Here is a 21077-nt window from a genome sequence, read left to right on the forward strand (position 1 = left end):
TTTAGGAAGTATGGCCTTGCTGGAGGAAGTATGTCACTGGGGGCGGGGGGCTTTGAGAGTTCGAAGATTCACACCATTAACAGTTTGCTCTCTCTGCTTCTTGCTTGAAATTCAAGATGTGAGCTCTGAGCTTCCAGCTGCTATGCCTCTACTCTGCTATCATGGATTCATATCCCTCTGGAACCATAAACACAAATAAACTTTTTCTTCTATAAGTTGTTTTGGTCGGGTCAGGTGCTTTATCACAGCAATAGGAAAGTAACTAACACCCCCCCCCAAAATCTATAAGCTACAAGTGTGAGCTGGGACAGGTCATGATGCTAACAGTGTGAGACACGGATGCTTCCATCCATGAAGTTCATTATGAAAGTCCAACCCAAGATGAAGTGTTGCAATAAAAAAAGTCAGAACCCTTCCCTCCGAGTCCCAGACCTCTTTGATGGCACCCAAATACCTGCTCTTGGGTTTGGTGATGATGCATTCAAAAGTGTTCTGCAAGACGTGAGCCAGAAACTGAAATATTCCGGCACAGGCAGCAAGAAGGTAACATGCATGCAGACAGGTGAGAAAACAGCCAGGCTGGATCTGCCACTCAGCACAGGGCAGGGGCTCCAGATGCCACCAAAACAATTCTCCCACACCATGCTTGATGGCCATAGCCTGCCAACCCAATCTGCAGGGGTAAGGTTCTTAGGGTCTTGATCTTTGGCAAGTCCAACCAGAAAGTCCCAAGCCTCTGTGTTTCAGTCTCAGTGTTCATCAGTTTGTTCCCGCAGCAGCAGAGCCACAGGCTGCATGGCACACATACAGTGTCCCCATCCTGGGAACTGAAAATCCCACATGCAGGTGTCTCAGCACGGGCTCCTCCTGAGACACCTTGGCTTGCAGGTGGCGTCTTCTCCCTGGCTTCCCAGGGTCACCCTGTGTCTGGTCTCCACTTCTCATCAGAACCCCAGTCATGTGGATCAGAGTCACCCCTAATTGACCTTATTTTACCCTAATTGCCTCTTGAAAGCCCTCCTAGCTCCTAGGGTCAGGGCTCCAACATAAGAACAGAAGAGGTCCTATAACTTGTATGACTAGATGACTAAGAGCAGATATCTATAACCCACAGAGGGCATATGCCCACAGTGAGGGTTGAGGGGCACGTTTGCACCGACTGCCAGCCCATGTGAATGAACATTAGTGGGGTACAAAACACAATGCTGGGGCTGCATGCCCACCACTGCAGAAGGTCATCTGCCCTTAGTTTTCTATAGATGAGTGTTCTGAGTCACAGCAACACTGTGGACGAAAGCAGCTAGTGTGCCCATGTCCATCTGGGGCCTGAGACTAGAGAGTATAAGAACTGTTCCATGAGACTTCAGTGAACTCGGAGCTGGGAGCGTCTAGACAAAGCAATGAAAAGCAGTAAATACTACACTGTGTAACTATGTTTCATTACAGTGGGCAGCCTGGACAGGAAGATAAACAACCCTAGGCTGGAATTACACACATACTCTAAGGTCCCTGACTCCTCCACCTCTCTTAACTCTGGTTCCTTGAGTGAGACTTAAATCACCCACTTATACCGAAGAGCTCAGCAGAAACAAAAGAACTTGAGAACAAGCATTCAAGGAAGGGGTTCTAAGGTAGTTAGGGCTATCACAAAAGCTGGAAACATGGTCCCTCACAGACCACACCATGGCATGAGTGTAGGCAGAGCACTGATGTGTGCTAACATACTCCTGACAGGGAAGTGCATTTCACACTGAGAACCACTCTGCACTGAGCATCCACGTCATCACTGACTTCTTCATTATGCTGTGTGTGTGTTCATGTGTGTGCAGGTGCACATGCGTGCATGTGCTGGTACAAGACCCATTCCTCTCACCAGCCTGAAACTCACCGATTGGCAATGCTGGCTGGCCAGTGAGCCCCAGGGATCTACCTCTGACTGCCGCCCAAGAGCTGGGACCACAAGAGTGTACCACTATGCTTGGCTTTTTAATGTGGATGACGGGGATTGAACTCAGATCCCTGAGCTTTCAAAGCAAGCATTTTCCCAACAGCCATTTCCCCAGCTCTTGGAATGTATTTGGATGACCCATGTTGAACACTGGCTTGGTGGAAGCTGAGGCAAGGTGCACTGGGGAAGATTTTGCCCTGCATGGCTGTCTGTCTGCAATCTGTATTATCTGCACCTCTGAAAAACAGCATTCCAAGGTCAACCCATGTTGTGACTGGCTCACAAATGCAGCTGTCCAAATGAAATTGTTTTTGTCTTGAGCAAAGGCCCATCAATCATACTGGGACTTGTGGCAGTCGGTGCCCGAACATGACTGGGGCCAACACCTGAAGCTTAACACAATGGCTTTAAAAGGAAGTGTTGACCTTGACCTAGAAAGGCAGGCTAAAACCACAATGCTGAAGTCCAAGGGCCAGGCTTATGCTTCTGAGAATTTGATGAAGGAGACCGTGGCTGTGGATTCCCTTTACCAATTAGAACATTTCCAATTGCAGGAGCTTAACTGCAGCCATCTGATGCTGTGGCAAAGCCTCTCCTATTGTCAAGGCGAGACTGAACTGAGAAGTGCTGCTCAGACCCACCAGGGCTCGTGTGCTCCTTAAAGATGAGTTAATTTTCCTCCTTAGCCACACTCTCAGGCAGAGATGTCAAAAAGTAGACAGACTCTGGCCACAGTAGTCAGTGTAAAAGCAATGAGCTGAAGTGGAGAGACTGCCCTGAGTGAGAGTGAGAGTCAGGTGCATGACAAAGCGGTTACCACCTTAATCAACACCCCTGCATCCCAGGTGGAACACTCCAGAGCCACACAGTTGCCAGGAGCTGAAACTCGGGGAGGGGGATACCCTGAGGCTTTCCTCATGAGCTGCAAGTCCATCCCAGAGTGAAGGAGGGAGATTAATCAAAGCTAATCAGGAGGAGAGAGGCAAGCCAGGTGGCAAGTGGAGGAAGACAGGGAGGAAATGGTAGAAGGAGTTGGGGACGGTGGTGAGGAGGGAGTTCACCCACCAGAGTAGAGACAAAGTGGGAACAACCAAGCTGGGAAGCAACATCAGAGACAAGATGAGAGGATCCTGAAAATCCAACTCTTGGAGTGGCACTGGGGGCCCAGGGCCCATTAAAGGGAAGCTGTTTCTTTCTGGTCATAAATATAGAATACCCATCTCCGGGTAGAGACACACATTGTTCTTCCCCTAACGGTTAATCCAGTAGAAGCAGTCAGTCACCTGGCCAAGGGAACACCTCTCAGGAAAGCTCATTTGTCATGATAAGGATACGGGAGGAGTATTATCCCTTTAATGAGATAATGTATTTTCCCTCCCAGAATACTTGTGCAGTTCCTAGGTTCCATTAGGTCTGCTCACTAAAGCTCTGACTCAGAAATGTGTAACTTTCCTTTTTCTTCCCTCTGTCTCTTCCTTTTGGACTCTGGCCAGAAAGCTTTCTTCAGCATCCTGGGACCTTTTACCCTTCTTCTGATACTGTCCTTGTCACCACATAACTGCTTTTCCTACATGTGTCTGTTTATTCACAGCACAGTTGTCTTCTCTGTCTCTATCCACTGAGCAAGTACCTAGATTTACAGCTTGCCTGCCTCAGGATTTTTCTTTTAAATACTAGTAAGGTGGACCTCCAGCTTTTTTCTGTGTCTGTTCTTAAACTTTTACTAACATTACTAAGGCCCCTGAGGGAACCCCCAACTTTCCCAGTCACATGTGACAACCCCAAATTTATGATAAGACTGTTAGGCCTCAGCCCCTCCGTATATCCAGAAACCAGCTCAAGCTGGACTATAGAAGGATTTCTGGCAGCTAGATTAAAACCAGCAAACCTGGGGAAGTTGTGACATATGTTTTTTGTCCCCAAAGCAGTCATTTCCCTCACCCCTGGCAGCAGGAAGGACATTGACATGCACTTGTGGTAGCACATGAAAGCCCATGCTGGCTGCCAGGCTCCTCAGTCCCCACCCACAAGTATTTGCTATACATTTCAAAGCCCCACATTAGCCATTCTCACCTCCCCCTCCACCCTAAGCTCCCTAGGCTCATAGGCTTTCCTCCCTGCAGCTACCCATCCTCCTTATAACCCAGCTATTCTCGCTATTCTCTCTCTTGCTATCTCCCTGCCTTCTTGCTATCTCTAATGCTCTATTTCTTGGTATTCTCTTGCATCCTTGCTATCCCCTATCTCTTGCTATCTCCACTATTCTCTCCCACTCCCCTAGTCCTGGCCATGTCCAGTCTGTTCCTTTTGCTCTCTGAGCTGGACTCTTCCAAATGCCTCTGGATATTTTCTCTCTCTTATTCACAATAACAACCTTTCCCCTAATGGAGTGCTATGTCTTGACTGTGCCCCCTCCCACACAAACACAACCACAGCATAGACCTTAGAAGACAGCCCTGCCCTCAGCTTTCACATGGATGACTGGATCACCTTCCTGGTGACTCATCATGAGACAGCAGCAGAGAAAGTGCTACATGCTCTTCGTTTAACCCAGCCTCTGAGCCCCAGCATTCCACCCCCATGTGGGATTCGCTGGGTTTTTGTACAGAATTTGGGTAATGCCAGGACAAAGATTCCATTCCCAGAAGTTATTTTCTCAAAGAGAATTAAGTGGGAATTAGCCATGAACTTAAGCAGAAAAGCATACCATGCTGGCTGATTATGTCTGGGCTCTGAGACCCCTGCAAGCTAGGTCACCTGACCTTGCATATAAAACTCCAACCTGGCATCCAGCAGAGGAAGGGGCAGCGCAGGATCCAGACAACACAGAGAAGAAACGTGGTTCAGCCGGTTTTAATGGTTTGAAAACGTTAGATATGAAAATCGAGTCCCTCCCCACCTGTGGCAATCAAGTCATGAGAGGAACAGTAGCCACAGGATCGAGGTTGCCTTTCTTCCGTTCCCTGCATGGCGGGGGCCCCAGGGCCTCTGCTCTCTTTCAAACAACTTATGATACACCAGATTCCTGATGAAAGCTGTGAAGTGGAACTGCTCAGCGGAAGCACAGGGAAACGGGTTGTCCTGGTAGTATTGCAGAGTAGATGGGGCTGGGGGTTTCCTTTGGTTTTAGTGATGAGATAATGAAACTACCAAGAAAATCAGACTCTGTGCCTTCTCTCTCTCTCAACAGTGATCCAGGTATCCACTACAAAGCACACTGGGTAGTCACTCTAAGTAGAAACAAAATCTGAAGCACAAGTTTCTATACTGCAAAAGGATAGATAGACAGACGGACACTTGGATGTTTGTAAGAATGGGGGGATGGGTAGAAGAATGGATAGATGGGCAGAGAAGGGGTGGATGATTGCGTTGGTGGGTGGATAGGTATGTGGGTAGATGGATGGGTAAGGGGATGCACATGGTGACATATTCCTATGATCTCAGCACTTTGGGGAGGAGGAACAGGATCATGAGTTTATGGCCAGCCTGGGCTACATATCAAAACTGCTAAGACAGCAAGAGCGAGAGCAAGAGAGAGGGAGGTGGAGAGGGAGAGAGAGAGAATGAATATGAATTTGGCTCTGAGAATATGAGTTTGACTCTGAATTCATGACAGTGTTTGCTTTGCCCCTGAGTGGAGGAGACTGGAATGAGAACAACAAAGTAAAGCTTAATCTTATCACTAAAAAGTGAAGAGTGATTACCTGTGGTCACAGATCTGTATAATAGACACCCTGGAGCCTGTGATATTTATTATTCTCGACATTCTCTAAATGAAGAATAAAAATACTTCTGAAACCCTCAGGCATCCTCAACCTCCTGGACCTGGCTGGATGATTGGGCTTCAGCTATGGCCACTGTCCTTGAACTCCAAGCCTCTAAATGGGGACCATCATCAGTGTCATCTACTATCCAGTTGTTTTGTGACTTTCTTCATTGTTGAGATAAAAGCAACTTAAGGAAGGGAGGGTTTATCTGGCTCACAGTTTGAAGGCATATTCCATCCTAGTAGGGAAGGCCTGGCACAGGAGTGTCATATTGCATCTACAGTCAGAAAGCAGAGAGAGATGAACACTGGTGCTCAGTTCACTTTCTTCTTTCTATTTGATTCAGGACCCCAGCCTAAGGAATGATGCTACTTGGATGCCTCTCTGGAAATTCCCTTGCAGACATTGAGAAGTGTGTCTCCCAGGTGATTCTAAACCCAGTCAAATTGGCAATGGGGATGAAGCATCATGTCAGTCCTGTTAGGTGGCTTTTCTTTTAGAACAGAAGATGTGTCCGACCAAACTCACATGCAAGCAATCTCTAGTCAAGTCTTTAGTCCCAAATAAACCTCTTTGAGGTGAGCACTGCACAAGTAGAAAACAGAGTCCATGCTGGGCCAGTGAGAGCACTGAGGTCACTAAGCCTGATGCCCTGAGTTCAACCCCAGTAACCTACATGGTAGAAGTGAGAACTAACTCCTACAAGTTGTTCTCTGACAAAAATAAATACATAGATAAATAAATAGAATGAATAGATTAGATAAATAAATGTTTTTAAACTGTACAAACTGAAAATCTGTTCTGAGAAAGATGTACCAAGTGAAGCGCAGCCCTTGGTATAGTTGAAACTTTGAACCCAGGAGTTATGCACGTCTGAGTTGGTCAGGGAGTCTATGTTGTGATGTTGAAGAAGTCAGTCAGCATGGTGCCTTACCCCTGTAGTCCCAGCACCGATGAGGCTGAGGCAGGGGAATTGTCAGAAGTTCAAGAACAATCTGATCTACCTAGAAAGATCTTGTCTGGAAAAAAATTAAAAACAAGAAACAAACAAAAGCCTCAGTGGATTTGTGAGTGTTGGTATGTGTACAGATGTGAGGGAACAGATTTATCTCCAACAGGAGAGATGGGACTCTAAACAGCTAGACTCCACCTCTCAGTCCATCCATCCTGTGGCTCCACTTACCCTGCATGTGCAGAACAGGAAAAGCTACAGAGATATCCATGAGAGAACAGACAGCTAGCTGGTGCATGGATTCCTCCAGGGTTGAGAAAACACTATGACTGAGGGGGTCATGCCCCCCACCTGTGAATACCCATGAATGGTGCAGTTCTATGAATTATGATGAGTTTTTTTTTAAAGAAAGAAGATGGAGGCTGAGGAGACAATCAGCAGTTAAAGTACTTGCCATGCTAGCATGAGGATCAGAGTTCAGATCCCGAGAACCTTGTAATCCCATCCTCTGAAAGGATCCCCTGAGCAAGCTGCCTAGCAAGCCTAGACATATCATATAGGCGAACTCTGGATCTGACTTCAACTAACAAGGTGGGAGAGAAGCAATCAAGAATGATTCCTACAACAACCTACATTAACCTCCAGCTTCCACAAGCACAAACATACCAACTCACACACACAAGCAAACATACATATACACACATGTATCCTACACAAAAGAAAATGAGGAAAAAAAGAAAGAAAATGGGTCCCCCCCATTCTCAGAAATTGCCATGACTCACATTCTATTTCAAAATGATGAAACAGTACAGGTCACTGTTAAGGGCCCTGTACACTCCTCCCCTCCACCTAGGACTCTCTGGTAAGAGTCTGTGGCTCTGATCTCAGTCCTGATCTTGGCCCTGACATTCTGGAGTCTGCATAGTCAACTCCTTTCCCTGCCAGCTCTGTACCTGGCTCCCATCTCCATTTCTCCTTCTTCCCAGAAGTCTCCAATCTTCTTCTTCTTCTTCTTCTTCTTCTTCTTCTTCTTCTTCTTCTTCTTCTTCTTCTTCTTCTTCTTCTTCTTCTTCTTCTTCTTCTTCTTGCCTTCCTCCAGTCACAGCAGCCAAGGCCATGTGTACAAATTTAGTGAAGTCACATACTCTGAACAGAACTCACTTGGTCACCCAAACTACCATGCGCTGGCCGTGTCTTAGTCCGCCCAATGTCTGCCTCTCTCAGCCACACATATTGCACCACAGCATGTGGCCACCTTTGCAGCTTTAACACACAGATTTCATGGCTGACTATGCTTAGGAAGTTCTGGGTACAAAGGTTCTGAGCTCAACTCAAATGTCCCTTCTTGACTGACAAAGGAGGCTTAAGTGAGCCCAGTCCCTCCAGCCAGACTTTTGTCCTTTCTCTGTCTCAGCTGTGGCTGCACTAGCAAAACACATGGGAGCCAAGAGAGATAGACACTGAGCAGGCAGCCCTTCAGGCACTGTGAGAGAAATCACAACTCCAAGGTGGCCAAAGACCTGAGAAAGTCAGGTTGAGCGTCTGCCTGGATAGAGCCCCCTCTGGGGCAGGAAGAAATCCTGGAGGATCTGAATAAAGGCAGTGAGTGATCACCACACTGCTGGATGAGGCGTCAGTCACTGAGGCCACTGTGTGGCCTAATCTATGTGGAAATGTCCAGAAAAGGAAGAACCACAGACATAGAGGGTAGATAAGCGTTTGTTAGGCTGGAAGTGGTGTGGGGGATCTTCCTGGGGTGGTGAAGTGCCCCAGACCTGGATGGAGGCAATGGGCACCCAGCTTGCCAAATTTACTAGAAACTCTTGACCTGAATGCTTAAAATAAACAGACACTGTGATCTGTAAAAATTATAAATCAATAAAGCTGTTCTGACTGTTTGGGGGCGGTCTTTTTCAAAGGTAACCCTGGAGAGGGAGATGTTCAGAGTTGGGCCAGGTGTGTGGGTACAGGGTGGAGGAAGGTAAGGGCCATGACCCAGGCTGTACCAAGACTCAGCTGGGGGCTCTCTGCACTTTCCACAAAGTGTTCAAGAGAAGTGAGCTCTCCCTTGATGAAATGTTGTTATATTAGGGATGTGGTGGTGGTGGGTCCAGGGTTCAGAGGAGAAAGCAAGCTAGGGATACCTGCAGGGAGCCAGCTGTGTCCGAGGAACATAGGAAAGATAATGACTCAGGAAGGGGAGATGTGGATGTTCAGAGGAAGGAATTCTGTAGGCAGGAACCTCTAGCAGGAATCAGAGGCTGGGAATGGTGAGCTGTGAGCTGTGAGCTACAAGCTATGAGCTAGCTGCAAGTTCGGATCCAAGCTGGATGGTGGGACTGGGAGCTTTGGCTGGGGAGCCAGGCACAGTGGCCCCAGCCCCTCCACTGGGGGGCCTTCCCATTAGTGACTTAGCTAAGACACTTAGTGATTAGCCCAAAATGTAGTGACTAGTGCTACAATGTAGGGAACAAGGGGGAAGGTGAGCCATACAGAGCCAGAATCTTCTGTGGTACATCCTAAAGAACACAGAATAAACCTTCCTGGCATGGAAGGAAGGTCCCATCATGCCTAACAGCCCTTGCCACTCATACCAGCTGTTTTGCAAAACCACAGATACTATGAGCCTCTGAAGAAGTGCCACATTCTCGCCTCTCCTGGAGTCAAGAACAACATTCAAATGGCTGGTCAAGGTCTAAGTTAGGGTCCAGCCTTCCTGTGCCCTCTCACCATGAATGGCCACCCCATCTTTTGTTCTCAGCTACTGGACAGGGACATGGCTTCAAGTGTCTTCACAGCAAGCTGAGTCTTCCTGGTATTCAAAAGCACGAGAAATTTCATAGATGCAAAGCCAGCCTGACAGTCACCTGCCTGTGACCAAAAGTACAAGAGAGAGATGGCTGTACTGTGCCTGGAGCTCCAGTTCAACCTCACTGAGAAGCACAACGGTCAAGGGTGTTTCTGAGTCGGGCATATGGGATAGACCATTCAGAAGCAGGTAATTGATAGGGGCTGACGTGAGGTGGGGGTGGGGAGGCAGGGATAGTGAGATGGAGAGGCAGAGACTTCTAGGAGTGCCAAATCTGCAGCAGTGACTTTGAGGAGATACATGAGTGAGATAGAGACAGAGAGAGTCAAGCAAAGAGAGAGGACAGACGAACTGCAATAAATAGTCTTTAAGGGGGTCAGCGTGGTGACTGAAAAGCTTTTTGCTAAATGAAATACCCCATAGGAAGATATATCTATGTCATAAATGGAAGAACTAATTAAGGCAAAAGGGGCCAGCCTCGTTTCCCTGCAGCGGCTGCCAGGAGATGGGCCAGGGTGGCGGGATGGAGGAGATGGGGGCTTGGACTGATAGCTTTGGCTGAGCTCCTGGTGCCAAGCCTGGCTGGAGGCTGAGGAGCTGCTGCTGGGAAGCCTCGAGGACCCTCCCCCACTCCCACAGTGCTCTTGGTCCACCTCCCTAGGACAAATGTGGGTTCAAATCAGTGCTGCCATGCTGCTCGACCACAGCCAGCGCTGTGCCCACTTTCTCAGTCACCATTCTCCAGGAGAGCCCATTTCACTTGGTATTGGTTTGGGCACAAGCCACTTTTTAAAAAGGCCAAGTTGCATGGCCAGTGCCAGCTGTATACCACATTTGGAATAACAGAGATATGTTCCAACATATGCCTGGCACCCTTCACCAACCCCTGCCTGTCCTCTAAACCCACCACCAAGCCCTGCTCAGCCAGGGCTCCTAGGTGCCTTGGAAGCACTGCCCTATGATGTCCTGGCCCAAAGTTTCTGACTCACTAGAGTTGTGATCTCAGAAACAGCAAGCACCAGGAAGCAGCAAGGCTGAGCCTCATGGGGCAGTGAAGGACAGCACCGCAGCTTCTCCAAGCACTACTGCCCACTGTGTAGACACTGGGGGGCCCCAGGGCAAGCTGACTGGCGGCTCTACTCGGCTCCTCTGGGCAATATTCCAGGAACTGTGTCATGTCCCCAGCTAGACAGAGGACTTAGCCCGCAAGGGACAGCATGCTGGAACAATGTCCTCTCTGTTGCTGACAACTCATACCCGTGGGAGTGCCTGTCTCTGCCTCTAGGGGCTTTGTTTGTCTTGAACAAAATGAAGTGAAATGGTCTTCAGAAAGTTCCAGAACTGACTATGTTCCTCAGAGGCCTTCTGGTTACAAAGTGCTATTGCAAGTCTGGTCTTCAGTACAGCTGTCCAGAGCAGCCCTTCCTAGGACGCCTGGTAAGTCCAATGGGTGCAAGCAGATCCAAGAACTGTGGAAGAAATGGGTCTACACCACAGTGAAGGTCACCAGCCCAGAACTGGTCAAAGCAGGCAGGAAACAAGGGCTTGCGGATGTCAGCGTTGTGGTTGCCCAAGCTACACCACACTATGCCTACACTCAGAGAGTCCTGTGAACCTTCCCTAGTCACCTAGCCCATCCTGGCTGCTAAGAAACACTATGGCAGTGGGGGACGGGGGGGGGGGGGTAACTCAGTGGAACTCCCAGGGTTAGGACACATTCAAAGTGATAACAGCATGACAAGAAAGAGTTGGTACCAGGACTGTTTTCTAAACAGGCAGCTCACTGGCCACCTTCCCAAACTGAGTATCAGTTACACGTGTAAATGAGGTCTGAGTACCGGGCAGTCAGTGGGCACATCAGGGGCCTTTTGTTCAGACCTCAGACCATCAGCTCTGCCTCTCACTGGCTCCCTTCTGATCCTCCATATTCCTTCTATAAACTGGGATATTTGCTGCTACGCTATTCACAACAGCACACATAGGTGTCAGATGCATGAATAAAGAAAATACGGTGTATATATACAATGGAATCTTATACAGTCATAAAGAATGAAAACACGACATTTGTGGGGAAAAAAATGGATGAAACTGGAGATTGTTTTGTTAAGCAAAATAAGCCAGACTTAAAAAGACAAATATTTCATGCTTTCCCTCATATAAACAATTTAGATTTAAACATGTGACAGGGTGGTGAGGAGAACTGGTATTGTGAGAGGGGAGAAAATGGAGGCTATTTGGGAGGAGGAAGGAGACCAACAAAGAGGTAGAGGGGCAGGAAATGACAGTGGGGGGACAGTGAGGGGGCAAAGATAGAGGTGGGGGAGGCAGAGGTGAGACAGGGAAGAATCATGAGAGAAGGTAGAGGGGGCAGGGAGGGGCAGTGTGGGGAGGTGGAGGGAGCAGGGAGGGACAGTGGGGGAGGTGGAGGGGGCAGGAGGGGCAGGGGCAGGGAGTGTGGGGTGGTGGAGGGGGCAGGGAGGGACAGTGGGGGAGGTGGAGGGGGCAGGGAGGGGCACTGTGGGGAGGTGGAGGGGGCAGGGAAGGACAGTGGGTGAGAAGATGAATAAGAACAAAGTTTAATGGCGTGTATATAGGAAAATGTCACAAGAAAGCCCACTTCTTTACGTGTTATCAAAAAACCTAATTAAAAACTTCAGCACATCCTGAACCTCCCTGGCGACCAAAAGGAGCATGCTGTATGGTTCTGTCTCCTTCCAGCTGTGGATCATAAAGGTTCCATTTAATACCTAAGATGCTGGCCTTCACCATAGATGTGTTTACCATCAACAAAGATTCTCAAACACACTACAAGCTCAAGGTTGCTACAAGACTACACAGAACACATCCAAGACATGGTGTTTGTCATGAGGTGAACATTCAAGAAGTCATTTAGTACCTTTTGGTATAATTCTAGCACACTGGGCTTTCCCCTTGCATGGGACACACCAAAGGGGTAAGTTGTGTCAGGATTAGTTCAAGCAAGGATGTATCCTGCCTGGGTAGAGTGGCGTGCCTGTCTTGGGGACAGACTCCAGCGTGGAAGGGGTGTACTATGGTGTGTACCCTGCCTCCAGCAGCCTAACCCTCACTACCTCCTCTGTCCTCCCAGCTTTGATCTTCAGGTTCTAAGTGTGCCACCCCGGAGAGCTCTTACATTCCCAGCATGAATGCCTATATCAACAAGCAATTCTGGGAAATAAAGACTAGACAGTTTAAACACTATAATGGAAGATTGGTTCAAATGGATGGTGGGTCAAGGGCTCTCTACTTTGGAAGCCAACATTGAGAGACACAGTCTCTAGGAACCTAGTAGGCCAGATGCTAGCCTAAAAAGTGTCTGGAGGAGGACTGGGGCACTACAGGACCTATCCGATGAGCTGGAGAGAAGCAGAAGGCTGTGGTAGAAGAAGTGTCTCTTTCCTCTCACTGAGACTTTTTTCCTTCCTTGGGTGGAAGACAAGGTTATGGAGCCAGCTGTTGGGAGACGCTTTAGGCAGGGCTCTTCACTGAGAGATGGGGTGGAGGGGGTCCATCAGTGAGTAAGAGACTTAGTCTCTGGTCAGGGGACTTCCCAAGGAAAAGCATTTAAAATAATCTTTAGAGAAGAAGGAAAGGGAAAATACCTGCCCCCAGTCCTCTAGAAAGATTCCCCAACTCACTCCCTACATCTTTCATGTGCAAAGACAGATAGACTGATACATCTAATTTCACAAGAGAGCTGAGAGGGTTCACTCATGCACTCTTAGATCCACAGGACAGAGCTTTGGTCACTCAGCTGGAGTGTGGTGGGGAGGGTTGGTCTAGGAAATAAGGAAGGCAGAAAAGAGAACAATGGAGAGAGCACCAGCTATCTTCTGCTGAGTGGAAACTCACCCCATAGAGGAATGGCCGTCTTAAGAAACATTATACTCAGGAGAGAAATAACCAGATATCAGAACATGTGCCAAACAACAGCCCTGGAGAATACTTGTCAGAAACGTTGTGGAGCTATGAAAGCAGATGAGAGTCAGCCAGTCAGAGCTACTCCAGATCAGAGAATCCTCGGGACAGACAAGTCCAGCCAAATACATGGCACAAAGACACCAGAAAATCCAACAGAGAGACACTGAGATGCAGACATGGAGAAGAAACTCCCAGAGTGAGGCTAGCTGGTTCCCCTGACATAGACAGGAACCAGGCCAACAACACAGAATATGACACTCAACACCAGGAAACTGTCTTGCAAGGAAGGACAAGCAAATCCATACTTCCAGGAAGGCCCAACAATCACTTTCAGGGCTGGAGGGATTGTACTGTTCTTGCAGAGGACCTGAATTCAGTTCCCAACACCCATGTCAGGCAGCCCAGCTCCTAAAAGTCTGATGCCCTTTTCTGGCACCTCCAGAACATGCTCATGCATGCATGGCCTCGAACTTGCACACATGTGTGCGTGTGCACACATGGTTCAAAATAAAAGTGGTGGGGTGGAGGGAGGGAAGTATGAATAGCTAGTTACTGCTCACCAAACCCTCCAAGGCCCAGTCTGCAATTAAGTGACCCTCCAAAAGAAGCTTGGGAAGGTGGGGAAGTGAGACACTTGCCAGTTCACCCTCTCCATCCCTCACCTTCAAGACAGGAAGATGTGGTGGACTCCAGACCCTGGGAAAAGCCTGACTACCAAGTGAAGGAGCATGAATCCTGTGTAGATGAGAACCTCCCATCTCATCTTCCTGACAGAAAGGAGGAAGGGGGCACTGTTTCAAGAGCCTGGGAGTTGGAGGGCAAGCTCAGTTTAGCAGTCTGCTTCATTCACCCAGTAGCAGCCCGGGAAAAGCACAGCGAGAGGGGGGGAGAATCTAACGGGAAACAGAAAATCTATGCCTCTTCATGGGTTTAATAATGCTTCCCTCTAGATGTCCTTGGACACCATCTTTCTTGGAGCAACGACAACAAAAAAGATGAATGTTCATTGTTTCCTCACTAGCTTTTCCTCCATTTAAATTCAAATGAATAATGTCAGAGATGTTCATTAATGAATAGTGTGTGTGTGTTGGGGGGTGGGTGGGTGTGGGTGTGTGTGTGTGTGTGTGAGAGAGAGAGAGAGAGAGAGAGAGAGAGAGAGAGAGAGAGAGAGAGAGAGAGAGAGAGAGAGAGGAGAGAGAGAGAGAGAGAGAGAGAGAGACTGAGACTGAGACTGCACCCACGCAATCCTCCCCACAGCCTGTCTTCAAGAGCTGGGTAATAGCAGCTTAGAGAGATGCCACCCCACCTCACCTGACTCACCCTATAACTCACTACCTTATCCCCTACCTCCCTCACCCCCACTCTACTGCTCCCTCCCATCCCATTACCCCTCTATCCCATCCCCCAACAACCAATTTCCTATCTGATTCACCCCATTATCTCACCACTCAATCCCCTGCCTCCATCACCCCATCACCCCATCACCCCATCACCACACCACACCTCCCACCCTGTCACCCCACTACCCCACTTCACTTCCTTCATCCTGTCATCCCAGAGCACATTCCTCACCACTTCTCCTGGCCTGTCATTAACTGGCCTTCCCTCTTGTCACAGACATGAAAGGTCCTGGTATGACCCCGTGTAATGCCCCAGAGCCCGAGCCTGATAGTCCAGACAGCAAAGCACCAACAATTCACATCCAGCCCCTCCTGGGGACTGAAGCTTATCTCTGCTGTGAGCTTCCAGTTTCATCAGAAAAGCCCCAAGGAGTTGAAGAACAAGGAAGAAGAAAGGCAAAGAAAAATGACAAAACACCAGGCCCTGGAATCTCCTGGGGAGTCACATCTCAACACACATCCATGGTCATCTATCACATCCAGCTTGCCTCTGCTCCCCAACCCAAGCAGCAGACACCAACATCCAGAGGGAGGAAGCCCATCCCCAGAGACAGAGCAGGGTGATCAGCGTGGGCAAGCTGAGGCCTGAGGACTTCGGGGACATCCCAGGAAATGATGCTGGGCCCAGGACTGAGGGACAAGCAGGCAGTGACCAGAGCAGTATGGGGAAGTGAGGTACACTCAGACCAGACGCCCTGCCCCCAGGAGTGGGAGAGCACATCCTGTCTACATGAGTAGGTGAGAGGAGGCAGCAGACTGCCTTCCCTGCTGAGGCATCATTAACATGGCTGGCTTATGTGCTCACCACCGAACTTAATCTGTAAGAGCAGCAATGGCACCAAGCCTGGGGCTTGGAGGCTTGACCTAGCAGAAGGTACTTACTATAGCCTGGACATGGCTTTGGTATCCCCCTAGGGCTCTGGGCTTCAGATTTAATCTTAATCTTGAAGTATGGAAAGTTTTAAGGGAACTAAATCCGATGATGATGCTTGGAGGTTGGACTTTGGGGAGCAATTACAATGAGGTGAAGTCAAGTCGGGGGGGATCCAACTCTCAAATCCTGGTAGTTACAGGAGAATAGGGAGAAAATCAGACATAGGCATGCACACAATCCCCCAATTTTTGCCTATGACATCCTGGCTCACCTTGAGACTCTGCTAAGAAAGAAAGCCACCACCAAAGATAGCCTTTGACCTTGGCTCTCTAGAAACAATGAACCCAAACAAACCTCTTTTCTTTATAGATTTCACTGCAACAAGGTTTCATTATAGTAATGTAGAATGAATGAAAGGTGATCAATGACTATTGTAGGCTGCAGTGGGAAGGAAGGAGGGGTCCTGGGGTGAGAACCCTCTTAGAGCTACACTGGAGTACGGGTCTGGAACACCAGCCTGCAGGCCCAGGGTGAACCAGAGCCTTCTACAGACACCGTTTAAACCACAGTTGATCCTGGCTAGACACAGACATCCAAGCAAAGCGATGACGCTCATGCTGCCATACACAAGGGCTCACCGTCTGCTGCAGATCCTGGATGAGCACCCGAATCACCAGGGTGTTGCCCTGGATCTCCTCCATCTTCACACCACTTGGCTTCTCTGTGGTGGCCCGGATTGTGTCATAGATGGTCTCTTCTTTGGAACTGTCTGACTCTGAACCCATGGAATAGTCAGAGAAGCTCTGGGCCATCTCGTCCTCACTGGATGTGGGACTGCGGGGCATGGTGCCTGGACCTCTGTGAAGGGAAGAGAAAGGAAAATAAATATGAGTATCAGAGAGAACCCAGTGGCCCCTGAAGATTAGTTCCCGAGTCTGCCAATGTGACCACCAGTCCATGGCACCTATGTGCTTGTATGTCAGATACCTAAAGGTGGAAAGAACTGGGCACCTCCCTCCTCCTCCCTTGAGCCTGGGCAGAGGCATCAGTCAGGGCCAGAACCAGGGAGGTCCCTCACACTGTGCTGAAGCTGCTCTGAAGAGGTCCCAGCTAGCTGCAGTAGCAGCCACGACTATGGGAATTTACCGGAGAGCTGCAGTCCACATGGGAGGAACAGCTACCTCTGGTTTTTCTTTGAGGCCAGAGTGGCAGCAGGAGGGGAAGGAACGCAGGCACCCGGGTCAGAAGGCAGCAAGCTATGCTGTAATAACCCCCTACTTCAAACGCAGAGTGGCTAGCAGCATAGAGTAAAAATAGCACAAAAAGACGAGGATAGTCTCAGAAAGATCATTGTCAGGTCCGAGAGCAGAACAGAGACCCAAGTCTTGAGCAGGCTGAAGCCAGGAGAGTTGGGGGTCCCCAGAGGCAGAAGCTGGGGAAGCCCCTTCCTTAAAGCCAGCTCCAATTCGAAAGCCCCAGCTAGGCTGTAACCAGCTACCTCAGAGCAGGGCCTTAAGTGAGCACCAGGAAGACTGACATGGCCAGGTGTGGTAGCACAAACCTGTAATGCAAGCATTGAGGAGGTAGAGACAAGAGGGTTATGAGTTCAGAGCCAAACTCAGGATAATGAGTTTAAGGTCAGTCTGGGCTACAAGATCAGGAAATAAAAGCAAAATACCAACAGAACCCAGGAAAAGTCAAATTGTATTTGGTGACTGCAGAGGTGACACGTGTCTAGGATAAATGCTTAAACTGGGGGGTTCTGAGGACCTGGCAGGGAATGTGCCATACCATACCAGCAATTCTACCTGTATGGAAATTCTATTAAGAAGGTGAAGGCCGTGTGGACTGGGATGCCCTGGGCCAGTGGGGATGCATGGTCACCCTCATCACTCAGGCACTCCCTGGCCAAGCTGTGGTACCCTCTGTCTATGGGCTCTACAGCTGTGAACAAATAAAATCTGAACTTTGCATGGATGACTACAAACACAACTCTGGGCAAAGGGGAAGAAACTTGTTGAAAGATTCACGCAACTTCTTATGCCTGTGGTCGGGAAGACATGGAACAGTCCTACAAACAGATGAACAGACTCACAGGGCATCGTGGCAGGAAGGCATCAATATTAAGGAAGTCTGGGATCTCAGAAGGCACCTCTCAGGAGGGAGGAGTTAGGAATGCCCAACCCCACAGGACTATGTGCTTGCTGGAAGGACCCAGCCCAAGACGACAAGTGTCAAACTCTGGTAAAGCTGGAAACACAAGTGTCTGTGCCTTGTGTTGTAGTTTTCTTTCCTCAGAGAGGACAAAGGTCCACTTCTAGAAACAACGTTGATACTCACCATCTAGAGGACACACAGCCCAGGGGAACCCACATTATAGGCTGCTCCGAGCGGCCTCTCGCCAGCACTCCTCACCCTGTGTTGGCCATCCCACAGACTGTCACCTGAGATCAAGTCCCTTCTCTCACCTTCATTGTTCTTTTGCACAGATGCTACCCCAAGCCAGAGCTCCAAACAAGCCTTTGAGTCACTCCTCCCAGGACGGGGAGGTGTGGGCTGCTGCGTTAACAGCCTTTTCTTCTCAGATCTGTCTTTTGTCACTGAATTCGCAGAGCCACAAAGCAAAGAACCAAAATAGTAGTAAAGGGGTTTCCCTCCCTATAGAAGGAGAGGGAACAGGAAGGAAGGAAGGAGGGTAATCAATGGATAACAGATGGAGGGATATGGGGGTAGGTAGATGGATTGGGAGATGGATGGATGAGACATGAATAGCTGCCTGAGTCAATGTGTACATAGATGAGAGGTAAATATGGATGAGAGGATTGAGTTAATGGGTGGATGGGTGGATGGATGGATGGACAGATGTGAGGATGGATGGATGGATGATGGATGAATGGATGGATGGATGGATGGTGGGTAGATGGATGATGGGAGGATGGGAGGATGGATGGATGATAAGTGATAGATAGTGGGTGAGTGGGTAAGTGGATTGTTGTATACATGGATGAATATATGAATGGCTGGGGTAAGTGAGTATGTAGATACATAAGTGACTAAATGGAAGAAAGCAGGAAAGTAGGGGGAGGAAGGAGGGAGTAGTGAGCAACAGATACCTAACAAAGCTCTTCATAATGCAAGGTAAATCCACTGTCAGTTATTCACACTGGTGGCTGTGGGAATGCCAGTGTACGGGAATCCAAACCAACTGTCCACAGTACTACTTCATGTCTGTCTATGAATGAAAACATGTTCTCCACACTCCATTGTTGCACTACCTGTCTGCATGGGGTGGCAGCATCAGGCTCCAGCAGGTGCACCTTCTGCCCATCCTGTGTGCCAGGGCTACCATGTGCAAACTCTGGCCTCATAACATATTGACACATAGCAGTGTCACTCATAGGGACACAGTGGGTTTCAGCACAGATACCTATCCAGTCTTCCAAGTCTGGGTGCTCCAGGGGAGCCCTCTTATCTAGCATGACCACTTCTCTGCACTCTCCACAGGGCTCAGGAGAACACACACTGTCTGATTCAAATACTACACCATGTGCCGAGACTGTACCTGAAGGGTTAAGGGGTGTCCAGGCTCCTTTCTCACTTTCCAGTCCTTCAGCTAACAGTGAGTTTCAGAAAATTTCCAAACATGGTTGTCTCCATATGGACACACCAGGATGTCAGTCTTCTGCAAGGCCTCAGGCTACAGCTACCCTAGGCCAGTCCTAACCCACTTGGTCACTTCCAAACAGCACTGGGCTGCAGTTGCCCTATAGCTGCAGCAGAATCTACAAGGTGCACCTAGTCTCACCCTCATCACCTCTGCACACAGCAAAACCACTAACCCTTACCATCAGGCACCCTGGGGCACCTGCACCAACTTGCTGACAACATTAACCGTGGGGCTAGGCCAGAGTTTGAGACTCTCCTCCCAGGTTACTTTAGATTGTATCAAGTTGATAATTAAAACTCAACTACCACACCTATACATACATATACCTAGGAGCATGTGTGCACGCACACACACACACACACACACACACACACTTAATTAAAAAGTAAAAGAAAAGAGATGCCTGCCAATCCAGAGATGTTATTAAAAAAAACAAAAACAAAAAAAAACAAACAAACAAAAAAAAAAAACAAGCTACCTGGCATTTTTCCTGTCATCAGGGATGCAACCCTGACCTGTGACACCAAAGGATAAAAGCTAGTGGCCACTCTTCCCAGGGCACAGTAGACCCCCAGGGTCCTCCAAGACCCTCAGAAATCCCAGGTCACCTGGTCACCTGCACTCCTCCCCATGTGGTTTTTCAGTAGGGTCTTCCCACTGAGGCAGGAGCCCATGTTCCCCACTGGACCTGGCAGGGTTTCTCTAGGGCCTCACTCTTGCCCGGCTCACTTGCAGGGACGGCCTCAGCAGTGAGCGCCCTCAACCAGCCAAGAAGGATTATAAGGAAAAACTCCAGAGTTCACCCTGTGCAGTACTCAATTAAAACCTGGGGGCAGGCTAGGTCATGGTGGTGCACGCTTTTAATTCCAGCACTTGAGAAACAGAGGCAGAAGGATTTCTGTGAGTTCCAGGCAATCTGGGCTACAGAGTAAGATCATATCTCAAAATAAATCTATCTATATCTATCTATCTATCTATCTATCTATCTATCTATCTATCTATCTATCTCAAGGCAAACGAGTCTTCCTGTACTCACTAGCTGAACACGTTCATGATTCTTGCCAATATCTTCTCAGCCAGCAAGGATCCAAAGAGGTACCCAAGGTTCATGATGAAAGGACCCAGCTCTCCCTGCATCTTGGTCAGGAACCGGCTTCAAAGTAACTTTCAGCATTCACTTGTTTATTCACTCACCATACTTTTTTTTTTACATTCATTTTTATTATGTGTGCCTGTGTGAGTACAGATGCCACATGAGTGCAGGTGTCCGTGGAGACCAGAAGAGCCCCCCCCCCCCCGTGAGCTGCAGGGACAGAACTCTGGTCTTCTGGAAGAGCTTGCTCTTAAGTGCTGAGTGAGCTCTCCTTTCATATAGCACCTGTGTGAGTTAGCAAGGTTCTATACTCAAACCTGACCTGACATCATCACACAGTAAGGATCTCTGACTCCCTGGGAAGCCAGACCATTTGGGGTTGGAGAATATTTGTGCACATAATGGATGGGACTCAGGTCTGAGCATGAATTCATTTGTGTACCATGTGTATGTAGCCTGGTGGTGATTTTACACACCACTGCCAATTGCACCCTTGTGTCAGCTACAATCCATGCTGTGAGGTCAGGAGAGGGATTTCACACTCATGTCTTAATGTTTCTGTTCAGGAAGATTTGGATATCAAAGTGCTTTGGATTTGCAGGTTTAAGAGGTGCTCAGTTTGTGA

General features: G+C 48.7%; 1 protein-coding gene across 2 annotated transcripts in view; it reads right to left on the bottom strand.

Annotated features, from left to right (window-relative positions):
- The window catches only part of Shank2 (SH3 and multiple ankyrin repeat domains 2), a 443211-nt gene that overhangs the window by 376985 nt on the left and 45149 nt on the right, over positions 1 to 21077 (bottom strand). For both annotated transcript variants that reach the window (XM_035442085.1, XM_035442084.1), the window contains exon 3: positions 16331 to 16550. In XM_035442085.1, coding sequence (XP_035297976.1) covers positions 16331 to 16537 — 207 coding nt within the window. In that variant the 5' untranslated portion in view covers positions 16538 to 16550. The remainder of the gene's footprint in view (positions 1 to 16330; positions 16551 to 21077) is intronic.

This window comes from Cricetulus griseus, chromosome 3, assembly GCF_003668045.3.
Source record: "Cricetulus griseus strain 17A/GY chromosome 3, alternate assembly CriGri-PICRH-1.0, whole genome shotgun sequence".
NCBI lineage: Eukaryota > Metazoa > Chordata > Mammalia > Rodentia > Cricetidae > Cricetulus > Cricetulus griseus.